Source organism: Aotus nancymaae, unplaced genomic scaffold (genome assembly GCF_030222135.1).
Source record: "Aotus nancymaae isolate 86718 unplaced genomic scaffold, 86718_ANA_hifiasm-v0.15.2.pri h1tg000131l, whole genome shotgun sequence".
Taxonomy (NCBI): domain Eukaryota; kingdom Metazoa; phylum Chordata; class Mammalia; order Primates; family Aotidae; genus Aotus; species Aotus nancymaae.
In genome coordinates, this window is record NW_026988546.1 from 1,494,916 (window position 1) to 1,513,626 (window position 18,711).

The 18,711-nt window shown below is 52.4% G+C and overlaps 1 protein-coding gene across 1 annotated transcript in view; it reads right to left on the reverse strand.

The window, feature by feature from the left end:
• The window catches only part of FAM178B (family with sequence similarity 178 member B), a 103,194-nt gene that overhangs the window by 26,149 nt on the left and 58,334 nt on the right, over window positions 1–18,711 (reverse strand). The window contains 1 exon segment of the mRNA XM_064371345.1: window positions 6,455–6,542. Within this exon segment, the coding sequence (XP_064227415.1) occupies window positions 6,455–6,542 (88 nt within the window).

The following is an 18,711-nucleotide window of genomic DNA, read 5'->3' on the forward strand; positions in this document are numbered from 1 at the left end:
TGTTGCTCCTGGGTGCAAATCCTAGCTTCCTCCTCACCTAGGAGAGGAAGCCAAGATCTTAAGTGTCTGCAAAGACTCAAGGGGTCCCAATGACCTGCCTGCTGTTCTCTGGAGCTGGTGCCCTGCCCAGGCCTTCTGACCAGACATGGCACCTTCCTCTTTCCTCCTTCCAGCCGTTGCTCCAGGCCCACCTTCTCAGTGAGGCCCACTTGCCCAAGCTCCCATCTGCCTGCCTCCCCGCTACCCTGTCTCTGTTTATCTATCCAGAGTCTTGCTCTGTCACCCAGGCTGGAGTGCAGTGGCACAATCTTGGATCTCTGCAACCTCCACCTCCCAGGCTCAAGCAATTCTCCTGCCTCAGCCTCCTGAATAGCTGAGATTACAATTGCCCACCACCACATCCAGCTATTTTTGTATTTTTAGTAGAGACAGGATTTCACCATGTTGGCCAGGCTGGTCTCGAACTCCTGACCTCAAGTGATCCACCCACCCTGGCCTCCCAAAGCGCTGGGATTACAGGAGTGAGCCACAGCACCTGGCCTCTTTGCAATTTACTTGCTTATTATTTATCACCGATTCCCCCTCCCTTTCTAGAATGTAAGTTCTCTGAGGGCAGTTTTTTTTCACTGCAAAGTCTCCAGAACCTAGCACCATGCTTGGCACGTGGTACATGTCTAATAAGTATTTGTCAAATGAATGAATGATCGAGTGAATAAATGAATAGTCAAGACTACAGCTAATGTTTTCTGAGTAGATGCAAACCTTTATCCCCATGACTTAAGTCACTTGAAGTCCATGTTTTCCAAACCCCAAACTGGAAGACATAGTTTGACCAGAGGTTTACTGTGTTGCAAGAGATGCCCCAGGATAAGAAACAAATTCCTGATTTCCTCCCCAAACCTGCTCCACCTGCATCTTGCCTAGGGTAGGCAAAGGGCGTCTCCATCCTGCCAGCTACACAGACCTGGAGTCCTTGTCTCTTTTCTCTTGCATCGCACATCCCACTGTCTGTACTTGGGAAATGCACCTACACTCCGACCACTTCTCACCGCCCACACTGCTATTTCCTCAGGCCAAACCACTGCCATCTCTTGCCAGGATTACTGCAATCACCTCCTTCCTCTCCGTTCCCAATAGTCTATTCTCAACACAGCAGCCAGAGTAATGTTTAAAAGTTTTATAAACCAGATTTTGTTTCTTCTCTGCCCAAAACCTTCCAGGGGCTCCCCACTTCTGCACAGAAGTCAAAACCCTTAGGCTTGGGCAGTGGCTCACACCTGTAATCTCAGCACTCTGGGAGGCCGGGGTGGGTGGATCACCTGAGGTCAGGTCAGGAGTTGGAGATCAGCCAGGCCAACACGGTGAAACCCCAGCTCTACTAAAAACACAAAAATTAGCCAGACATAGTGGTACACGCCTGTAATCCCAGCTACTTGGGAGGCTGAGGCGGAAGAATCACTGGAACCTGGGAGGTGGAAGTTGCAGTGAGTTGAGATTACAACACTGCACTCCAGGCTGGCGACAGAGTGAGGCTCTGTCTGGGGTGGTGGGGGGAGTCAAAACACTTACCATGGCCTCTGGCTAACTGAGCCTGCACTTGCCTGTGTGACCTCAACACTGTAAGTCCTGTCCTTCAAGTTCAGTTCTCCAGCATCTGCTTTTGCTCCTGCTCCTTGGGCCCTTAGCTACAGCTTGGGGGAGATACAGAGCCCAGACACTTGGGCATAAGGGACTCCTGTCCAGCAGTGCCCTGCAAATTGCTCTGCTGAGATCCACCCCCAGGTCCTCTGCTCCTACACTAGTCAATTGTCAACCCCTGCACCCCCTTTTACAATGAATTGATCGACAGGCTTTATCCAGAACTTCTACACTGATGAGGGAAGGGAGGAATGGCTCTTGTCCTCCTGTGTGTGAACTGGGACTAAAGCCTAAAGGCCAAGCAGGGCACTTCACCATGAAGTGGCAGGTGTGGTCCAGGATGTCCAGAGCCGAGGAGAGAGCTGGACAGGCTATGGCAGTGCCCTGCAGTGGTCAAGGGCAGGACTTTAATCTTAGCTCTAGGCCAGGTACAGTGGCTCATCCCTATAATCTCAGCACTTTGGGAGGCTGAGGCGGATCACTGGAGCCCAGGAGTTTGTGACCAGCCTAGTCAACATGACTCTACAAAAAATACAAAAATTAGCCAGGTGTGGTGGTACACGTCCACAGTCCCAGCTACTCGGGAGGCTGAGGTGGGAGGATCACCTGAACCAAGGGGGTTGAGGCTGCACCACTGCACTCCAGCCTGGGAAAGTGAGACCCTGCCTCAAAAATAAAATAATCCCAGCTGTATCACTTCCCTATTGAGTGACCCTGGAAAGTTTTCCTATCTGTAAACTATGAATGACAGTAAGTCTGAGGGCCTAGGGCTGCTAGGAGGGGTGAGCGCTGAGGCAGCAGCTGGGACACAGCTGTGCTGTGCACATGGGAGCTGCCACTATTGCGGGCTGGGGGTGACAGGTGGAAAGGAAGAAGAGGACCAGACATAGCCAGGGCTGTGTGCAGAGGGCAGGCGGGGCCTGCGAGGAGGGCCGAGGAGAACATGCAGCATGGGCAAGCCCCGTGGAGGAAACATTGGGAAAGGGGCATGTGGACTGAGTGGGTGGCTGTGGGGACGTCGTGGCTCTTTGAAGGAGTGTTTCAGGAAGGTCTGACAGGCCAGACTGGAAAGGGGAGTGCCTGGCAGCCTGGAGACCTGGGAGGAGGCTGTGAGCAGCCTTGGGCTTGCAGTGGAGTCGGGGAAGGAGCTCCAGGAAGGCCATGGGCAGGCCCCTGCAGGTCCTTCCTATCCCTCCAGTCGCCATCAATCTCTCACTCCCTTTCTCTTTTTTGCAGTACAAGCACTGACTCAGCCTCCAAGATCTGGCTCAGGGCATCTTCTCTAGCAGCCGCCGCACTGTGCTTGGGCAGAATTAGTCACTGTGGCCGTGGCTGACTTGCTCACCCCTCTCTTCTGAGGTCATCTGGTGCTGTCTCCCCAGTGCCAGTGCCTGGCACAGAGCCTGGCACTCGGGCTGCTCAGCTAGTGTCTAACAAACACACAGGCCCATGGTGTGCACATGGCAGGTGGGGAGGTGGGCTGGACCTGGCTTGGCCCTGACAGGCTGCAAGACCCTGGTCCCTGGGGAGCCTGGGAGACCTGCCGGGCCAGGATCTCCCAAGGGGAGGCAGCAGCCACCCCGTGTACTTTAAAAAAAAAAACAAAAACAAACAGGGTCTTGCTCTGTCACCCAGGCTGCAGTGTAGTGGAGCCATCATGGCTCACTGCAGCCTTGACCTCCAGAGCTCAATCCATCTTCCGACCTCAGCATCCTTACCCTGAGTAGCTGGAACTAGAGACACATGCCACCATGTCGAGCTAATTATTTTAATTTTTGTAAAGAATTCCTGGGCTCAAGTGATCTTCCCACTTCAGCCTCTCAAAGTGCTGAAATTACAGGCATGAGCCACTGGCCCCCGTGCCCCCATCCCTCACCTTTTTAAGAGAAGGTGTCTTGCTCTGTTGCTCAGGCTGCAGTGCAGTAGTGTGATGATAGCTCACTGTAGCCTCCAACTCTCAGGCCCAACAACCCAGCCCTTCCACCATGACACTTCCCTTCTGCCACTCTGACCTCCACCAGAAAGGCAGCCCCACCAGCCTCTCCTCACTCTCTGCACAGCTGCTGGCCAAGAAAAACAAAATGAAGCAAAACGCCAAGCCTTTAACTAGCCCTGACTCTCTCTCCGGCCACCTGTGTCGCGCCCCCTCTGGCCTCCACTCTGCACTGGGCCTGTCTGTCAGCCTGCGTCCCAGAGCCCTCCCAAGCGCCCCATCTTGTGCTCCCCCTGCCTCTAACTGCTGGCTCTTCCCAGCAACACTGCTGGGTCCCTCTGTTTTCCCATCCTCAGAGACCATCTGTGAAGTGACCTTAGTACCAGTCACCTCCTCGTTGCCCCTCCCAAGGTCTCAGCCTGTGGCATTTTCTTCCCGTGCAGCCCAATGACCCACCTGGGTGCCTGTCCCTTCCACAAACATGCACTACCTTCCCAGGGTGTGCCAGGCACTGCCAGGTGCCAAGGGGCAGCAGGGGGCAGAAACCATGTGTTCCCTGTTCTTCAGGGGCTTATGTTCTGCTTGAGAGTAGGGGTTGGAAAACACAGATGCTGAGGAAACAAATAGGAAAAGATCAGGGGGTGGCCACCAGGAGTGACTTTAGGACAGGATGACATCCAGTGCTGGGGCATTCTGGGTCAGGTGGTTAGGAAGGCCCCCTTGCAGAGGTGACATTTCTGCAGGAGTGGGAATGACAAGAAGTTCCAGCCCTACTAAGGCCTGGGGGAAGCATTCAAGGCAAAGTGGGCATCCGGGGCAAAAGCCAGGATGAAGCTGCTCAACCCCACCTATCTGAGCTCCCTCCTTGCAGTCACAGCATCTGGGACTCAGCCATATGGTCCACCTCAAACAGGGATATGCCGGAACATTCTCTCAGCCCCCTGGGCAAGAGGTTATGCTGCCTCAGTGGACAGAGATCCACAGCCTGTAGCCAGAGCACTCCTAGCGTTGCTGAGCCAGAAGGGTCAGTTGTACCCAGCAGCTCTTCTCCCAGGATTCCAGGAAGATTCCTGGGGAGGTGAGGGTGCGCTCAACCTCCCTGCCATCTATCCTTGGGCTGCCAGTGACCCCTTGATCACCCCGTGAAGTGATATCCTCTGAGCTGCCAAGAGGCTGCAGTCAGAGCTTTTTGGAGAGAAGAGGAACGGGACAGGAAGGCAGAACTCTTAATGCCCTTGCTGCCCCAACGATACCTAACCCTGGGGACTGAAGGGACACCAGAGGGAGTAGTTTTAATAGTATTTGTTTTCATCTTTACAAATAGTATTTGTTTTTACACTTTACTATAAAAAATAAAACAGGCCAGGTGCGGTGGCTCACGCCTGTAATCCCAGCACTTTGGGAGGCCGAGGCGGGTGGATCACAAGGTCAAGAGATCGAGATCATCCTGGCCAACATGATGAAACCCCATCTCTACTAAAATATAAAATTAGCTGGGCGTGGTGGTGCGTGCCTGTAGTCCCAGCTACTGGGGAGGCTGAGGCAGGAGAATTGCTTGAACCCAGGTGGTGGAGGTTGCAGTGAGCTGAGATCATGCCACTGCACTCTAGCCTAGCGCCTAGTGACAGAGCGAGACTCTGTCTCAAAAAAACAAAACTAAACAAAAAAACAACAACAAAAAACAGAGGCTGGGGGCATGGGGGGGGCTTGTGTTCAACGAGTGTAGAGTTTCAATTTGGAAAGATGAAAGAGTTCTGGAGATAGATAGTGGTTTCAGCTGCACAACAGTGTAAATGCACTTAAGGCCCCTGAACTGTATACTTAGAAATGACTGAAACACTATGCTTAAGATTATGAAAAAACTAAAATCATGAATTTTATGTTATCAAAAATTTTACTTTTTTTTTTTTTTTTTTTTTTGAGACGGAGTTTTGCTCTTGTCACTCAGGCTGGAGTGCAAGGCTTGATCTCGGCTCACTGCAACCTCCACCTCCCAGGTTCAAGTGATTCTCCTGCCTCAGCCTCCCAAGTAGTTGGGATTATAGGCATGCGCCACCATGCCTAATTTTTTTTTTGTATTTTTAGTAGAAACAGGATTTCACCATGTTGGCCAGGCTGGTCTTGAACTTCCGGCCTCAGGTGACCCACCTGTCTTGGCCTCCCAAAGTGCTGGGATTATAAGAATGAGCCACCATGCCGTCTTTTTTTTTTTTTCTGAGATGGAGTCTCGCTCTGTTGCCAAGGCTGGACTGCAGGGGTGCAATCACCGCTCACTGCAACCTGTCTCCTCAGTTCAAGTGATTCTCCTGCCTCAGCCTGCTGAGTAGCTGGGATTACAGGCATGTGCCACCATACCCAGCTAATTTTTATATTATTTTGCTACAATTTATTATTATTTTGAGACAGAGTTTTGCTCTTGTCACCCAGGCTGGAGTGCAATGGCACGATCTTGGCTTACTGCAACCCTGAGCCTCCCGGGTTCAAGCAATTCTCCTGCCTCAGACTCCTGAGTAGCTGAGATTACAGGCACCTGCCACCATGCTGAGCTAATTTTTGTATTTTTAGTTGGCCAGGTTGGTCTCAAACTCCTGACCTCAGGTAGTCCCGCCTGCCTCAGCCTCCCAAAGTGCTGGGATTACAGGCATGAACCAACATGCCCAGCCTTTACTACAATTTTTTAAAAAGACAGGCTCTCAGCTAACTGCTCTATCCTCAGTGTCTAGCATATGGTCGGCATGAAAGTGGTAATTCTTGATGAAAGAATATGAGTAGAGAGTTCAGAGCCAGCTTAGCTCTGGGGCTTGAGGTTCTTGGCCTTTGGGGAAAGCCTCCAGATTCCCATTGGCTGAGGCCTTCCCGCCCAGGCCTGAAGCAAACACTCACCTGGGTCTTCTCTTGCCAGAGAGGGAGCGTCTCCTGCTGGCCCAGCATTCGAGCAATGACCACAAGGCTGAGCTGGCTTCGAAGCTGCCTGGAGGAGAAGGAGTGATAGCCTGAGAGGGGGAGTGCTGGAAGTCAGGGAGCCAGGCGGGGTAGAACACCCCTGAAGAGGGAATTTGGGGAAGCCACCCTCCATCTGGGGTACCTCGGCAAAGGGCTTTCTCCATTGGTTTATAACATTATATGTATTCCAGGAGGAATGAAACATGATCAGAAAATTAAAAAGTAAGTCCACACAAAAACTAAAGTCCCTGGTAATTTCAGAGGCCCACAGAGCAGGGCTTTTCTTAGTTTTTTGTCCCCTCTGCCAATACATATCCATGGATCCACAGAGGCAGGAGTGCTGAACTGCTTTTCTTTCTTTTTTTTTGTGACAGAGTTTCACTCTTGTTGCCCAGGCTGAATTGCAGTGGTGCAATCTCGACTCACTGCAACCTCTGCCTCCCAGGTACAGGCGATTCTCCTGTCAGCCTCCCAAGTAGCTCGGATTACAGGCAGGCACCACCATACCCGGCTAATTTTTTTTTTTATTTTAATTTAGTAGAGACAGGGTTTCACCATCTTAGTCAGGTTGGTCACAAACTCCTGACCTCAGGTGATCCACACACATCAGCCTCCGAAAATGCTGGGATTACAGGCATGAGCCACCGTGCCTGACCTAATTTTTGTAATTTTAGTAGAGAAGGGTTCACCATCTTGGTCAGGGTGGTCTTGAACTCCTGACCTCATGATCCAGCCACCTCGACCTCCCAAAGTGCTGGGATTATGGCAACCTCAACTCTTAAAAAAAGTACAAATGGCAAACTTCAGCGGCTGGAAGTCAGGATACTGGTGACCCTGGGATAGGGGTGGAGGGCAGATTCTGATCATGTTTCATTTCTTGACCTGGTTGCTGGCTTCATGTGCACTGGACTTGTGAAAATGCACTGAGCCATACACTTAACTGTCTTTGGTCTGTTTGTATACTGTAGTTCAATAAAATAATTAAGAAAAAAATTCAGGCCAGGCTCGATGGCTCACACTGGTAATATCAGCACTTTGGGAGGCTGAGGCAGGTGGATCATTTGAGGTCAGGAGTTCAAGACCAGCTTGGCCAACAGGGTGAAACCTTGTCTCTACTAAAAATACAAAAATAAGCTGGGTGTGGTGGTATGCACCTGTAATCCCAGCTACTTGGGAAGTGGAGGCAGAGGTTGCAGTGAGCTGAGATCGCGCCACTGCACTTCAGCCTGGGTGACAGAGTGAGACTCCCTCAAAAAAAAAAAAAACCAGCGGGAGATAGAATTGCTAGATATAGCAAATTAAAATATAAAATGCCCAGTTAAATGTGAATTTCAGACAAGTGAAAATAATTTTTTTTATTTGAGAGGGAGTCTCACTCTGTCACCCAGGCTAATGTGCAGTGGCGCGATCTTGGCTCACTGCAACCTCTGCCTCCTGGGTTCAAGCAATTCTCTTGCCTCAGCCTCCCAAGTAGCTGGGATCACAGGCATGTACCACCCTGCCTGGCTGAAAATTTTTCTAACATACGTTTGTCCCATGTGATATGTGCATTGTATCTGGCAACCCTGGGAGGGATCAACCATTTCCCTCCATACCTGGCTGGTGAGACCTGATGTGAACCATCGTGGGCTGCTCTGATCCTGGCTCCCTTTAGTCTCAACCCCTTTCTGCACAGCACCACCGAGGACTCACTCAACCATTTCCACTGGCCCACCCCACCCCAGCTAGAGCACTGAGAAAAGGCAGCCCCCACCCAGAGTGAGCTATAGGATGGCGAACAGAAGCCCTTCATCTGCGCTCTACTGCCCCTGCAACAAACCCCCACGGGTGCAGGCTACCCCTTGGCCCCATACCCAGAGCCCCAAGCTTCATTTTCTCCCCACACCCCAACAGGCCTTTGCCTATCAGACAGGGCCAGCTTTCCAGCTGTTGCAGGAGCCCCAGCAGCAGCTGGGCCGGGAACACAGTGGGAGGTCAATGGCCCCTCTGAGCTGCTCCACAGTGAACTTGCAAGTCAGAAGTCCTGCATCTGGGCTTCATTAATCCAAAACCCGAGGCCTGCGAGGGAGCTCCTTTACTTGCAGAGGGCGGGGAGGACCGGCCTGGGGGTGAAGGGAGCAGGCAGGCTGGCAAAGCAGTGCTAGGGGTGGTTCCAGAAGGGAAGAGGCGGGCCTGGGTGGGTCAGGATGAGGCTGTCATCCAGAAACGAAGAAAAGCACCAGAAAAAGCACCGAGAGGGTGAATGGATGAAAAGAAACCCACATCTGAGTGGCAAGCCCCCTTGCTGTCCCCACCTGCCCGCTGCCTTTCATCCCAACGGCCCTCCCTGCCTTTTAAACCCAATCCTGCATTCTCAGTTCCCACTAGGACACAACAAGGAGGGATGAGACTACTTTTTAATTTTACAGACTAAGAACTTATTCCATGGAGGAAAAAAAGAAAAACCTCACCCAACACCACCCAAACTGTGCAGGAGACAAGCAGAGGGGCTGGCCAAGGCTGGCTGTGGGCTCTCCCACCCACAGAAGGGGCTTGATCCCACCTGGCAAGCCCTCCCAGGAACTACAACCAGGTGCAGAGGAGGCTGCAGAAACCATGGGAGCCATCCCAGCCACTGTCATATAAGGCAACAGGCTCCAGCCCCAGCGTGCACCAGCCAGGCCAGGCCAGCCTCTGCCTCCGCCCTGTCCCCCTTCATGCACCACGGGCCTCCACAAGACCAGGACACTGGATTAGCACTCAGAGGAGCCAAAGGCACTGAGACATTCAGAAATGACTTTTCCAAATCCACAGCAGAGTCGGAAGTGGAATGCCGGAGCTCTGCTTCCCAGCTTCCACAAGGGGCACCCAGGAAGGGAAAGGCACTGACCACATGGGCCCGCTGGGATGTTGGGCGGTGACAGAGGCCAGCACAGCCCCTCTGGAGCCCCTTGTCTTCACTCCCTGGGAGGGGAAGTGGGCCCTGCCAAGACTGAACTGCCCTAAAAAGGCTGTCAGGCACCTGGCCAAAGGCATGAATTGCCTTTTCCAGTCTCCAGGGCAGCTCAGGAAGCAACGGCAGTGGCCTGTTCCACCATGGCAATGCTGCCTGACACGCTGCCTCAGGGCGTCTGCCTGGCTTGCACCCCAGGCCTCTCGTCCATCAGGCCACCTGTCAGCCACCTGCTTGGCACTCCTTCCCCAGACTCTTCCATTGCACACTCGCCTGTCTAATGCCCTGGTGCAAAGAACGAGGCTCTGGGCTAGAGGCTGGTGTGTCCCTCCTGGGGGTCTGTGAGCCCATGGCCAGCAGACTGCCTGGGCATCAACAGACCCGTCTGAGCACACAGCGTGGATAGGAGGAGACGGCACCACATAGCCAGCCACAGACCCAGATGAGTGGACCATGACAGGGCAACATGAGGGTCCCGTCTATAAGCATGCACATTGATGTGCAAGAGTCCCACAAACCAAGTGTTGAGCCAAGGAAGCCAGACCCAAGGGAGGATGTTCTGCATGGTTCCATTTGTATATTATGTTTAAAAACAGGCAAAATTGGGCTAGGTACGGTGGCTCACACCTATAATCCCAGCACTTTGGGAAGCTGAGGCAGGAGGATCATTTAAGGCCAGGAATTCGAGGCCATCCTGGGCAACATAGGGAGACCCTGTCTCTCAAAAACCAACCAACCAAACAAAACAGGTAAAATGAACCCATGTGATAGAAGCCGTGAAAGTGACTACCTCTGCAGGAGGGAATGCCTGCAAGGGGCCCGAGGGAGCTTCTGGGCAGCAGTGGAGTGACGTTCTGACCCGTGGTCGAGTGGTACATGGATCTCTTTTGCAAAGGGCACGAAGTGTCCACCTATGATATGTGTCCTTCCATTCGTGCGTATTATAAGTAAATTAAAAGGTACACATGGACAATCACGCCAACTTCCATTCTCCTTATCTCCCTCTTTGTATGATGATAAAAATCACAGAACCCCAGGCTTAGAAAACAAGTTGATGTCACCTAATCTAACTTCTGCATAGTTATCCATTTTAATTCCCTTTGCCACACCCCCAACAAGTGTTTGCTTCAGCAAAGGAACTGCAGTATCTACCAAGACAGCCCAAATTCATTTACTGGACTAACCAAAGGAAATTGTTCCGACATTTTGCCAAAACCTGCCCTTCTGGGACTTCCACTCAGCTTCTGGATCCCATCCTCTGGGAGGGAGCTCTCCACCAGGATAGGTCCTCCGAGCACTTGGAAGAAGCTGCTACATTCCCATGGCTACTCCTTCCTGCAGGCGCCACAGCCCCCGCTTCCCATCTTTTGGCATCTTTTTTTGCATTTTGGTTTGGGTCTTCTGAGGGCCCCCCGGGGGTTGTCAATGTTCCCTTTCAAGTGAGACACTTGGAGTTGAAGCTGATGTTCATTTTCTTGGCAGCCCCACAGCACAACGCAGTTAACAGATTGAGCCCAAAGTCTTTTTTTCACACTTCTTGCTGTCAAATCCCATTTCCCAGATCCTGTTCTTAATTGTGCAGCTGGGCCTCTCTTTTCAACTCAGTCCATCATTACGGTCTGTTGAGATCTTCTGGGATCTTCAGTCTGCTGTCAGTTGTATTCATGTCATCTGTGAATCTGACCATTGTTCCATTAATAGCCTCATCTAAAACACTGGGCCTGCCCTGGCCAACCTGTGAGTGGAGACAGAACTCCGAGTGGCCAAAGGCTCTGCCTTCTGGGCACACTCTGACGGCCAGCAGCACCTTTTGATAATGATCCCACTTCATTCTATCCTCATTCAGCTGCATTCCTTCATGCTGAACCCACGCTATGATGACAGCTTCTACCAAATGCCCAGGAAACCTACATACAGGCACTGCACAGTCCTCTCTGTAGTATGATTCTGGTTGACCTGTGGAAAAGTAAGTGAGGCTTGCCTGGTATGATTTCTTCTTAGGACTCCTGGAAACCAGTGCTTCCTTTTCGATGTATGTGCTCCCAAGCCATCCCCTGGAGAATGACGTTGACTAGCACACCAATCCCGCACATCAAGCACCATCGCCCCCATCTCCTGCAAGCCCTCCGCCTCCAAAAGTCCCCATGGAGCCATGGCCCCATCTGCACGTCTCCCAGCAGCAGTGAAGACAGCCTCAGCTGCACAGTGAGGTTGGTCATGCAGCCTCCTACACTCTCTTAGACTTTAAGCCCCTTCAATGACCAATATTTGATTCCAGATAAAAAATTGTTCTTGACAAAGACGACAGAAGCAAAACAGGAGTTATATAGTGTTGCTCTCTCTGCATCAGGGCTAACATTTTACTGACAGCCCCAAACCACACTCCTTGGTTCAAAAATAACTACACGGGAACTCCTTGTATGGCCTTTGGCATTTCTCAACAATACTCCCACTGGTCCGTGCCATTTGTCCGGTTGCCTTACTTTGTACCCTTCTTTCCAAACCCGAGACCACGCACAAGCTCTGAGGGGAGCCCCTGTAGCCCTTAATACTTCCCTCCTTTTCCTTACTGGATTCCTTTGTAGTACACATTCAAAGTTTTAGTGCAAGATCTCCTGGCCCACCTGAGGCATCTCTCTTCTTAGAATGTTTTTTTTTTTTTTGAGACGGAGTCTTGGTGTGCCACCCAAGCTGGAGTGCAGTGGCGCAATCTCAGCTCTCTACAACAACCTTCGCCTCCTGGGTTTAAGCGATTCTCCTGCCTCAGCCTCCTGAGTAGCTGGGATTACAGGCATGCGCCACCACAACCGGCTAATTTTTGTATTTTTAGTACAGACAGGTTTCACCATGTTGGCCAGGCTGGTCTCCAACTCCTGACCTCAAGTGATCCACCTGCCTTGGCCTCCCAAAGTGCTGGGATTACAGATGTGAGCCATAGCACTCAGCCCTAGAATTGCTTTTTTTTTTTTTTTTTTGAAGTCCTTCCTCTTTATGCTTCTTTGAAATCTGCCCGGCCAGGCGTGGTGGCTCACGCCTATAATTCAAGCACTTTGGAGGCCAAGGCGGGCGGATCACCTGAGGTCAGGAGTTCAAAACCAGCCTGACCAACACGGTGAAACCCCATCTTTAAAAAAAAAAAAGAAATCTGCCCTCTAGGCCAGGCATGGTGGCTCACACCTGTAATCCCAGCACTTTGGGAGGCCAAGGTGGGCAAGTCACGAGGTCAAGAGATCGAGACCATCCTGGCCAACATGGTGAAATCCCGTCTCTACTAAAAAAATACAAAAATTAGCTGGGCGTGATGGTGCATGCCTGTAGTCCCAGCTACTCAGGAGGCTGAGGCAGGAGAATTGTCTGAACCTGGGAGGCATAGGTTGCAGTAGCCAAGTTCGCACCACTGCACTCCAGTCTAGCAAAAGAATGAGACTCCACCTAAAAAAAAAAACAAAAAAAAAGAAACCTGCCCTCCAGAAGCAGACACAGCATGAGTGTGCTCAGTGAGTCCCCCCACCGTGCTGGCCTCTGTGCACTCAAGGAGCACAGCCACAGCAACTGTCCCTCTGATGCTCACGGCCCGAGTCAGCGAGGGCACCAGCCTGATGGGCCTGCAACAGGGGCTGCTCGAAGAGGAGATGCCTTGGCCCAAGCCTAGTCTTGAAGCTGAAGAGATGTGAACCAGGCAGTGGAGGAGGATGGGAAGAGGCCTCTCCAGGAGGAGGAGACAGATGCAGAAAAGCCTGGAGGCAAGTGATCATCTTGAGTTGGGGTAGCTGCCAAGTTCCAGGATGCGGCAAAAGTGTGGAAGCCTGCAGGACGCAGGGGGCACCAAGGACCCCCACCCCAGGCTGGGCTGTGGCATTTCACCCTGAGGGGAAAAGTCTGAAGAATTTTAAGCACATCAGCAATGTTACCACATGAGCATCTGAAGGAAGGTCACACTCCCGGATGGCATGGGGTGGAGCTAGTGGAAAGAGCCTGGAAAGACATGGTGTGATGCTCCGGCGGAAACTCAAGGGTGTTGGAGGAAGAGCTGCACTGAGGCAGCAGCAGCGAGGGTGAAGAGGAGGGATGAGCACTATGGGAGACTGGGGAGCTCTGGGGCACCTAATCTGTCCATAAGACTCCAGGCCTGGGCAGTGGGTAGGAGGGGGTGCCACTCGTGGAGCCATGGAAGGCAGGGAAAGGGTCCTCCTGGGAATGCAGTAGCTCCTGCTTCCCACATGCTGAATCCTAGACATTCGCCACACAGATTGATGTTCAGCAGAAAATTCCAGCCACAGGTATTCATTAGGGAGCCACCAGCATATGCCTGGAGTTGAGGCCTGGGAAACCGATAAGATGGTGTCTCAGGCTGGCCTCCCTAGAAAGTAGGCTCTGAAATGGCTATCAGTATGCAGGGAATTTATGCGGGAGAGAGAGGATGCAGGGAATTTATGTGAGGACAGACAGACTAAGGAAGCCGGGCTGCCATGCAGCCACAGTGAAGGCCTCAGCCAACCCCATGAGGACTCCAGAGCTGTCAAGGTCCTTCAGAGACGTCCCCAGCTAAGGCAACGGGGAAGATCTTCGTGACCCAGCACTGGGCTGCTGCCAGGAAAGGGGCCCAGCCCTGATAAGGTGACCACCTTTGGCAGAAGCGACTCCTGGCATAGGCTGGCAGGGCAACACCCTCAGCAGTGGGGAGAGCACCTCAGTCCTGGAGCAGGGCAGGCTAGGGGCACCCAGCACCACCGACTCCATGGGCCTGCGCCACAAGAGAAAAGGGGCTGGGGTGGAATCCTGAGGCTCACCAAGACTCCAGGGCTGGTGGGGGAGGGGCATCGCTGAGGGCAGCTGAGGAAGCCAGAAGGGGTTGGGAAGCCCAGGGAAGGAAGTGCTGGCTGCTTGTCCGGAAGGACCCACGGAGTCCCTAGTGATGCAGCAGCTTGGCTGGAGTGCCTGTTGCCACAGGTGGTGTCTCCTCAGCTCCTGGCCCTTCGGGTCACTCAGACATCCCACCCTGCTCCTGAGAGGGAGCAGCGTTCTCCCCAGCCACATCCCCTTCCTGGCGATCGCAGCCTGCCTGACTGCCGCCCATCTTCCAGTTGCTGTCTGCCTCCTGGCCAGCCCAGGCTCCAGACGGGACCTTCATCTTGCCTCTTGTTCCTCTAGATTTGGTGCCCTTCTGAAATCTCCAAGTTGACTGGGCCTTGGCTGTCTCCTTCCAGAACATTTTGGCCTCACCCGCCCCCGGTGAGAACTCTCTATGATGCTCTGAGCTCTGAAGAATTCCACCTTCCCGAGGGTGGGCAGGACTTATCCAAAAGTGAGTGAGCACTGGGGGAGGAAGCTTGGCGCTGCGGCAGAAGCGTGAGGGAGACGTGGGTGGAGGTGGAATGGCTGTTTTAAGGTAGGAGACACAAGAACACATTTACTTGCTGCAGAGAAAGCTGGTGAACAAAAAGCAAACAGTACAAGAAGGGATGACTGCAGAAGGTTCTGGGAGAGGCAGGACTGCTGGGATCCAGAATTAAGGGTGCGGTGCAGCAGGGAGGTGAGAGCTGTGAGTGCACTGCGTTTGTGTGGTGGGGGTGGCTGTTGGCTGGGAGTGCAGAGGCTTCAGCAGCAGGAAGCATGGAGTCTGCGGAGGTACCCAGGAGGCTGCCCAGTGGCTCTGGGCAGCCTGAAGGGGTCAGGGGCTGAGGTGGGGACAAGGGACATACATGGGGCATCACTCTGTTTGGCCGTGTAGTTTCAGGTCTGAGAGCAGGCAGGCAGGGAGTCCACAGTGGAGAAGTGTCCAGGAACTGACCCAGGGCCTGGCAGTGGTGAGGGGAGCAGGGAAGGGAGGCCCGCTGGCCCTGCAGTGAGGACAGTGAACGCGAGTGGGAGGGAAACGAGGAGGGCTTCGAGGGAGGCCATGGTGCATCTGTGCCTGTCCCCACTCTTATCCCTGGTGCACAAGGACCTGACAAGTGTGAGGCTGCTCTTTCCCTAGGCTGGCTTCACTTCCACTCCATCAGTCAGTTCCTTGGCGGCCAAACAGAACCTCCTTGGCTGGCTGCTCCAGACAGAAGAATGCTCAGAGGATCCTGGGGTGCTCCAGAATTCAAGGGAAGATGGAGAACCTGGCTGAGGGACGTGGGGCAGCAAGGTCCCTGCCCAGAAGAGCCTGTGAGGACTGGTGTCCCTGAGTCCTTTCCTTGGGAGCATCCAAGTGGTCTGGCCTGGGTCTCGCTCCCAGAGGTGGAACAAAGGAGTGCCTGACTCCCAGCTTCTGTGCAGAGGGAGGTGCGAGGAAGATGCTTCCCCAACACAGGAAGGAAGCCCACACCCCCTGCAAACCTCAATGTATTTCCATCACAGGAACAGAGATCTAGAAGACAGCCAAACGTTGGCTTCTACTTATTCACTAAATATTTACTCAGCACCCGTGATATTCTAGTCCCTGCTCTGTTCTGGTGCTGGGGATGCAGTCATACGAGAGATGGAGGGAGCCCTCCGCTCAGGGAGCTCACTCTCTCATGGGAAGGGCCAGGTCACAATTCACTTCTGGTCCTGGTAGTAGAAAAAAAATGAAGAAAAGGGAGGTTCTGCAGAGCCTTGAGGTGGGAACACATTTGGAAAAAGGATCAGGTGAAGCCTCTCTGAGGCAGTGACATGTGGGCAGAGACCATCATGATGGGAACATGGGAGCCTCCTACCAACAGTGGGCATGGGGGAGGGTGGGCATCAAGACACAAGTGCCCAGTGCACCCCAGGGACAGGGAGGAGAAGAGCGGAGGGCAAGGCCACACCGCGAGGGGGCCTTAGTGGCCACCTCAAAGACTCCAGGCTTCCTTCCAAGATGATGCAAAGTCTTGGAAGATTCTAGAGTAGGGAAGTGACTCAATTGCTTATGACAGCTCTTTTATGCTTCAATGTTTTAGGTGTCATCATGATGTTGTAATTATGTTTTAAAATACCCACCAAGGGCTGGGTACTGTGGCTTATGCCTGTGATCTCACCACTTTGGGAGGCCAAGGTGGGAGGATCACTTGAGCCCAGGGGTCTAAGACCAGTCTGGGCAACACAGGGAGACTTTGTCTTTACAAAAATTTAAAGAAATTAGCTGGGTGGGGTAGTACACGCCTGTAGTCCTAGCTACTCGGGAGGCTGAGGCAGGAGCATCACTTAAGCTCAGGAGGTTGAAGCCATAGTGAGCCTCGATGGTGTTACTGCACTCCGGCGTGGGCGGCAGAGATCGTCTCCAACAACAACAAATAAACCACCAAGGCCTTATCTTTTTAGAGACACCTACTGAATAAAATAAGAAGTCTTATCATTTGCTTCACAATAATCTAGAGCAGGGGTGGGGGGCACTGGGTGAAGGAAGGAGGAGTCTCCATGGCTGTGTCTGCTGAGATAGAAAATGGGTGCATGCAGTTCATTTTACTATCCTCTCAACATTTGTATATGTCTTAAAATTATCTATAACCATTTTTTTTTTTTTTTGAGATGAAGTCTCCCTCTGTCTCCCAGGCTGAGTGCAATGGTACAATCTCAACTCACTGCAACCTCCACCTCCCGGGTTCAAGCGATTCTCCTGTCTCACCCTCCTGAGCAGCTGAGACTGCAGGTGCACACCACAAGGCCCAGTTAATTGTTTATTGTTGTATTTTTAGTAGAGACAGGTTTTCACCATGTTGGCCAGGCTGGTCTCAAACTCCTGACCTCAAGTGACCCACCCACCTTGGCCTCCCAAAGTGCTGGGATTATAGGCACGAGCTACTGTACTTGGCCAACAGAACTTTAAGAACTTATTAAATAGAAGTGATTTTGGCTATTTGTTAAGAACTGGGTGTAGGGGTAAGAGCGGGAGCTGGGAAGCCGACAGGGTCTTTAGAAAGGGGAAACAAGCCCAAGGCGACCAAAGCCACCCCTAATAACCTCACATCCAAAGATGACTTTTCTTTTCCCCTAACAACAGAACTAGCACCACACTTTATATATGGCTTCAAAGCCTTTTTTCCATTCAACTTTATCTCATTAACTTTCTCATTTTCCTGTGATGTCATTTTTAGGTACTATAAAATACTCCGTACCATGGGGAGAACTGCATTGATGGTGGGGCACTGAGGCGGTTTCCAGTTCCTAACATGACATCGCTACGCCAAACACCCTCGTCAATGAAACTTCACTTGCCATCTAGTTCCCTGGAAAACAATCTAGCTTTTTGAAGGGTTTGCACGTTTTAACGTCATTTGCTTGATTTTGCCAAATTGGCCTCCAGAGAGACCACTGACTGCACCTTGTGGGCAGGGAAGCATATGCGTTTCCTCACATCCTGCCAACACGGGGCACGGCACTGACCTTTCAGATCCATTCCTGTCCGCCAGGCAAAGAACTCTACGTCAATGTCAGGGCTAGTTTTGTGAGCCATGTTAAGCAGGCTTCCTCCATTCCTCTATCTGACCAGGCAGCTCGCATGAGCTGGTTTCATCTGATCTGCTTTGAAGCAGCACACACAGGATGTTTAATCAACAGCTGCAGGCGCTGAAGGAAGAGGGTCCCCGGAGCCTGGGACATCAGCTTTCAGTGATGTGTGAGCTGCTGTGGAAGCCCTGAACAGAAGCAGGGATGGTATGCTGCTCTTCCCAAAATTGCCCGAGCTGCCCTAGTGGGGCCACCTCCCAAGGTGGATGTCCCTCCAAGAACCTTTTCTTCCCCTTGGCTCTGTTTCGGTGGTCTGCCTTAGTATTCACTTTTATGTTCATGATTAGGCCCAGCTCTTCCTTAAATTTGCAGTGCATCCCATGAAGTCTTGAGCGCTGAGGCAGGGGCTGCGGGAGTACTGCACCAGTGTCAGCGGGAGCTCTTGCTTTGTGCTTAACCAGTCAGTCGAGTAGACAAAGAGTGTGACAGCCCCTCGTACAACAATCTGCCTTTCTTCGTGGGGTCAGTCTGGGCACAAAGCCCAGTGGGGCAGCCACCAGCGAAGGCAGTCAGCAAGCTCTGTGGCCGCCACGGGGAGTGCAGTGGGGCAGCGGCTCACTGAAGACCCACAGTGAGTACAAGGCGGCAGGAAAAAAGAATTAGGAGCTCTTTACAACCCAATCAGGGATGACGGCCAAAACATACCCTGAAATGCAAAGAAGGTGCGAGAACGGCGGATACGTTCACACGCGCACAGACAGAAGCTGGCTACCCGCCAGGTGGCTCTGGCTCAGGGGAAGGGGCGCATTTTCAACATCAAATTTGAAAGGAGTACTTTCAAAAGGGTACTCCTTGGTACCTTCTGAATTTT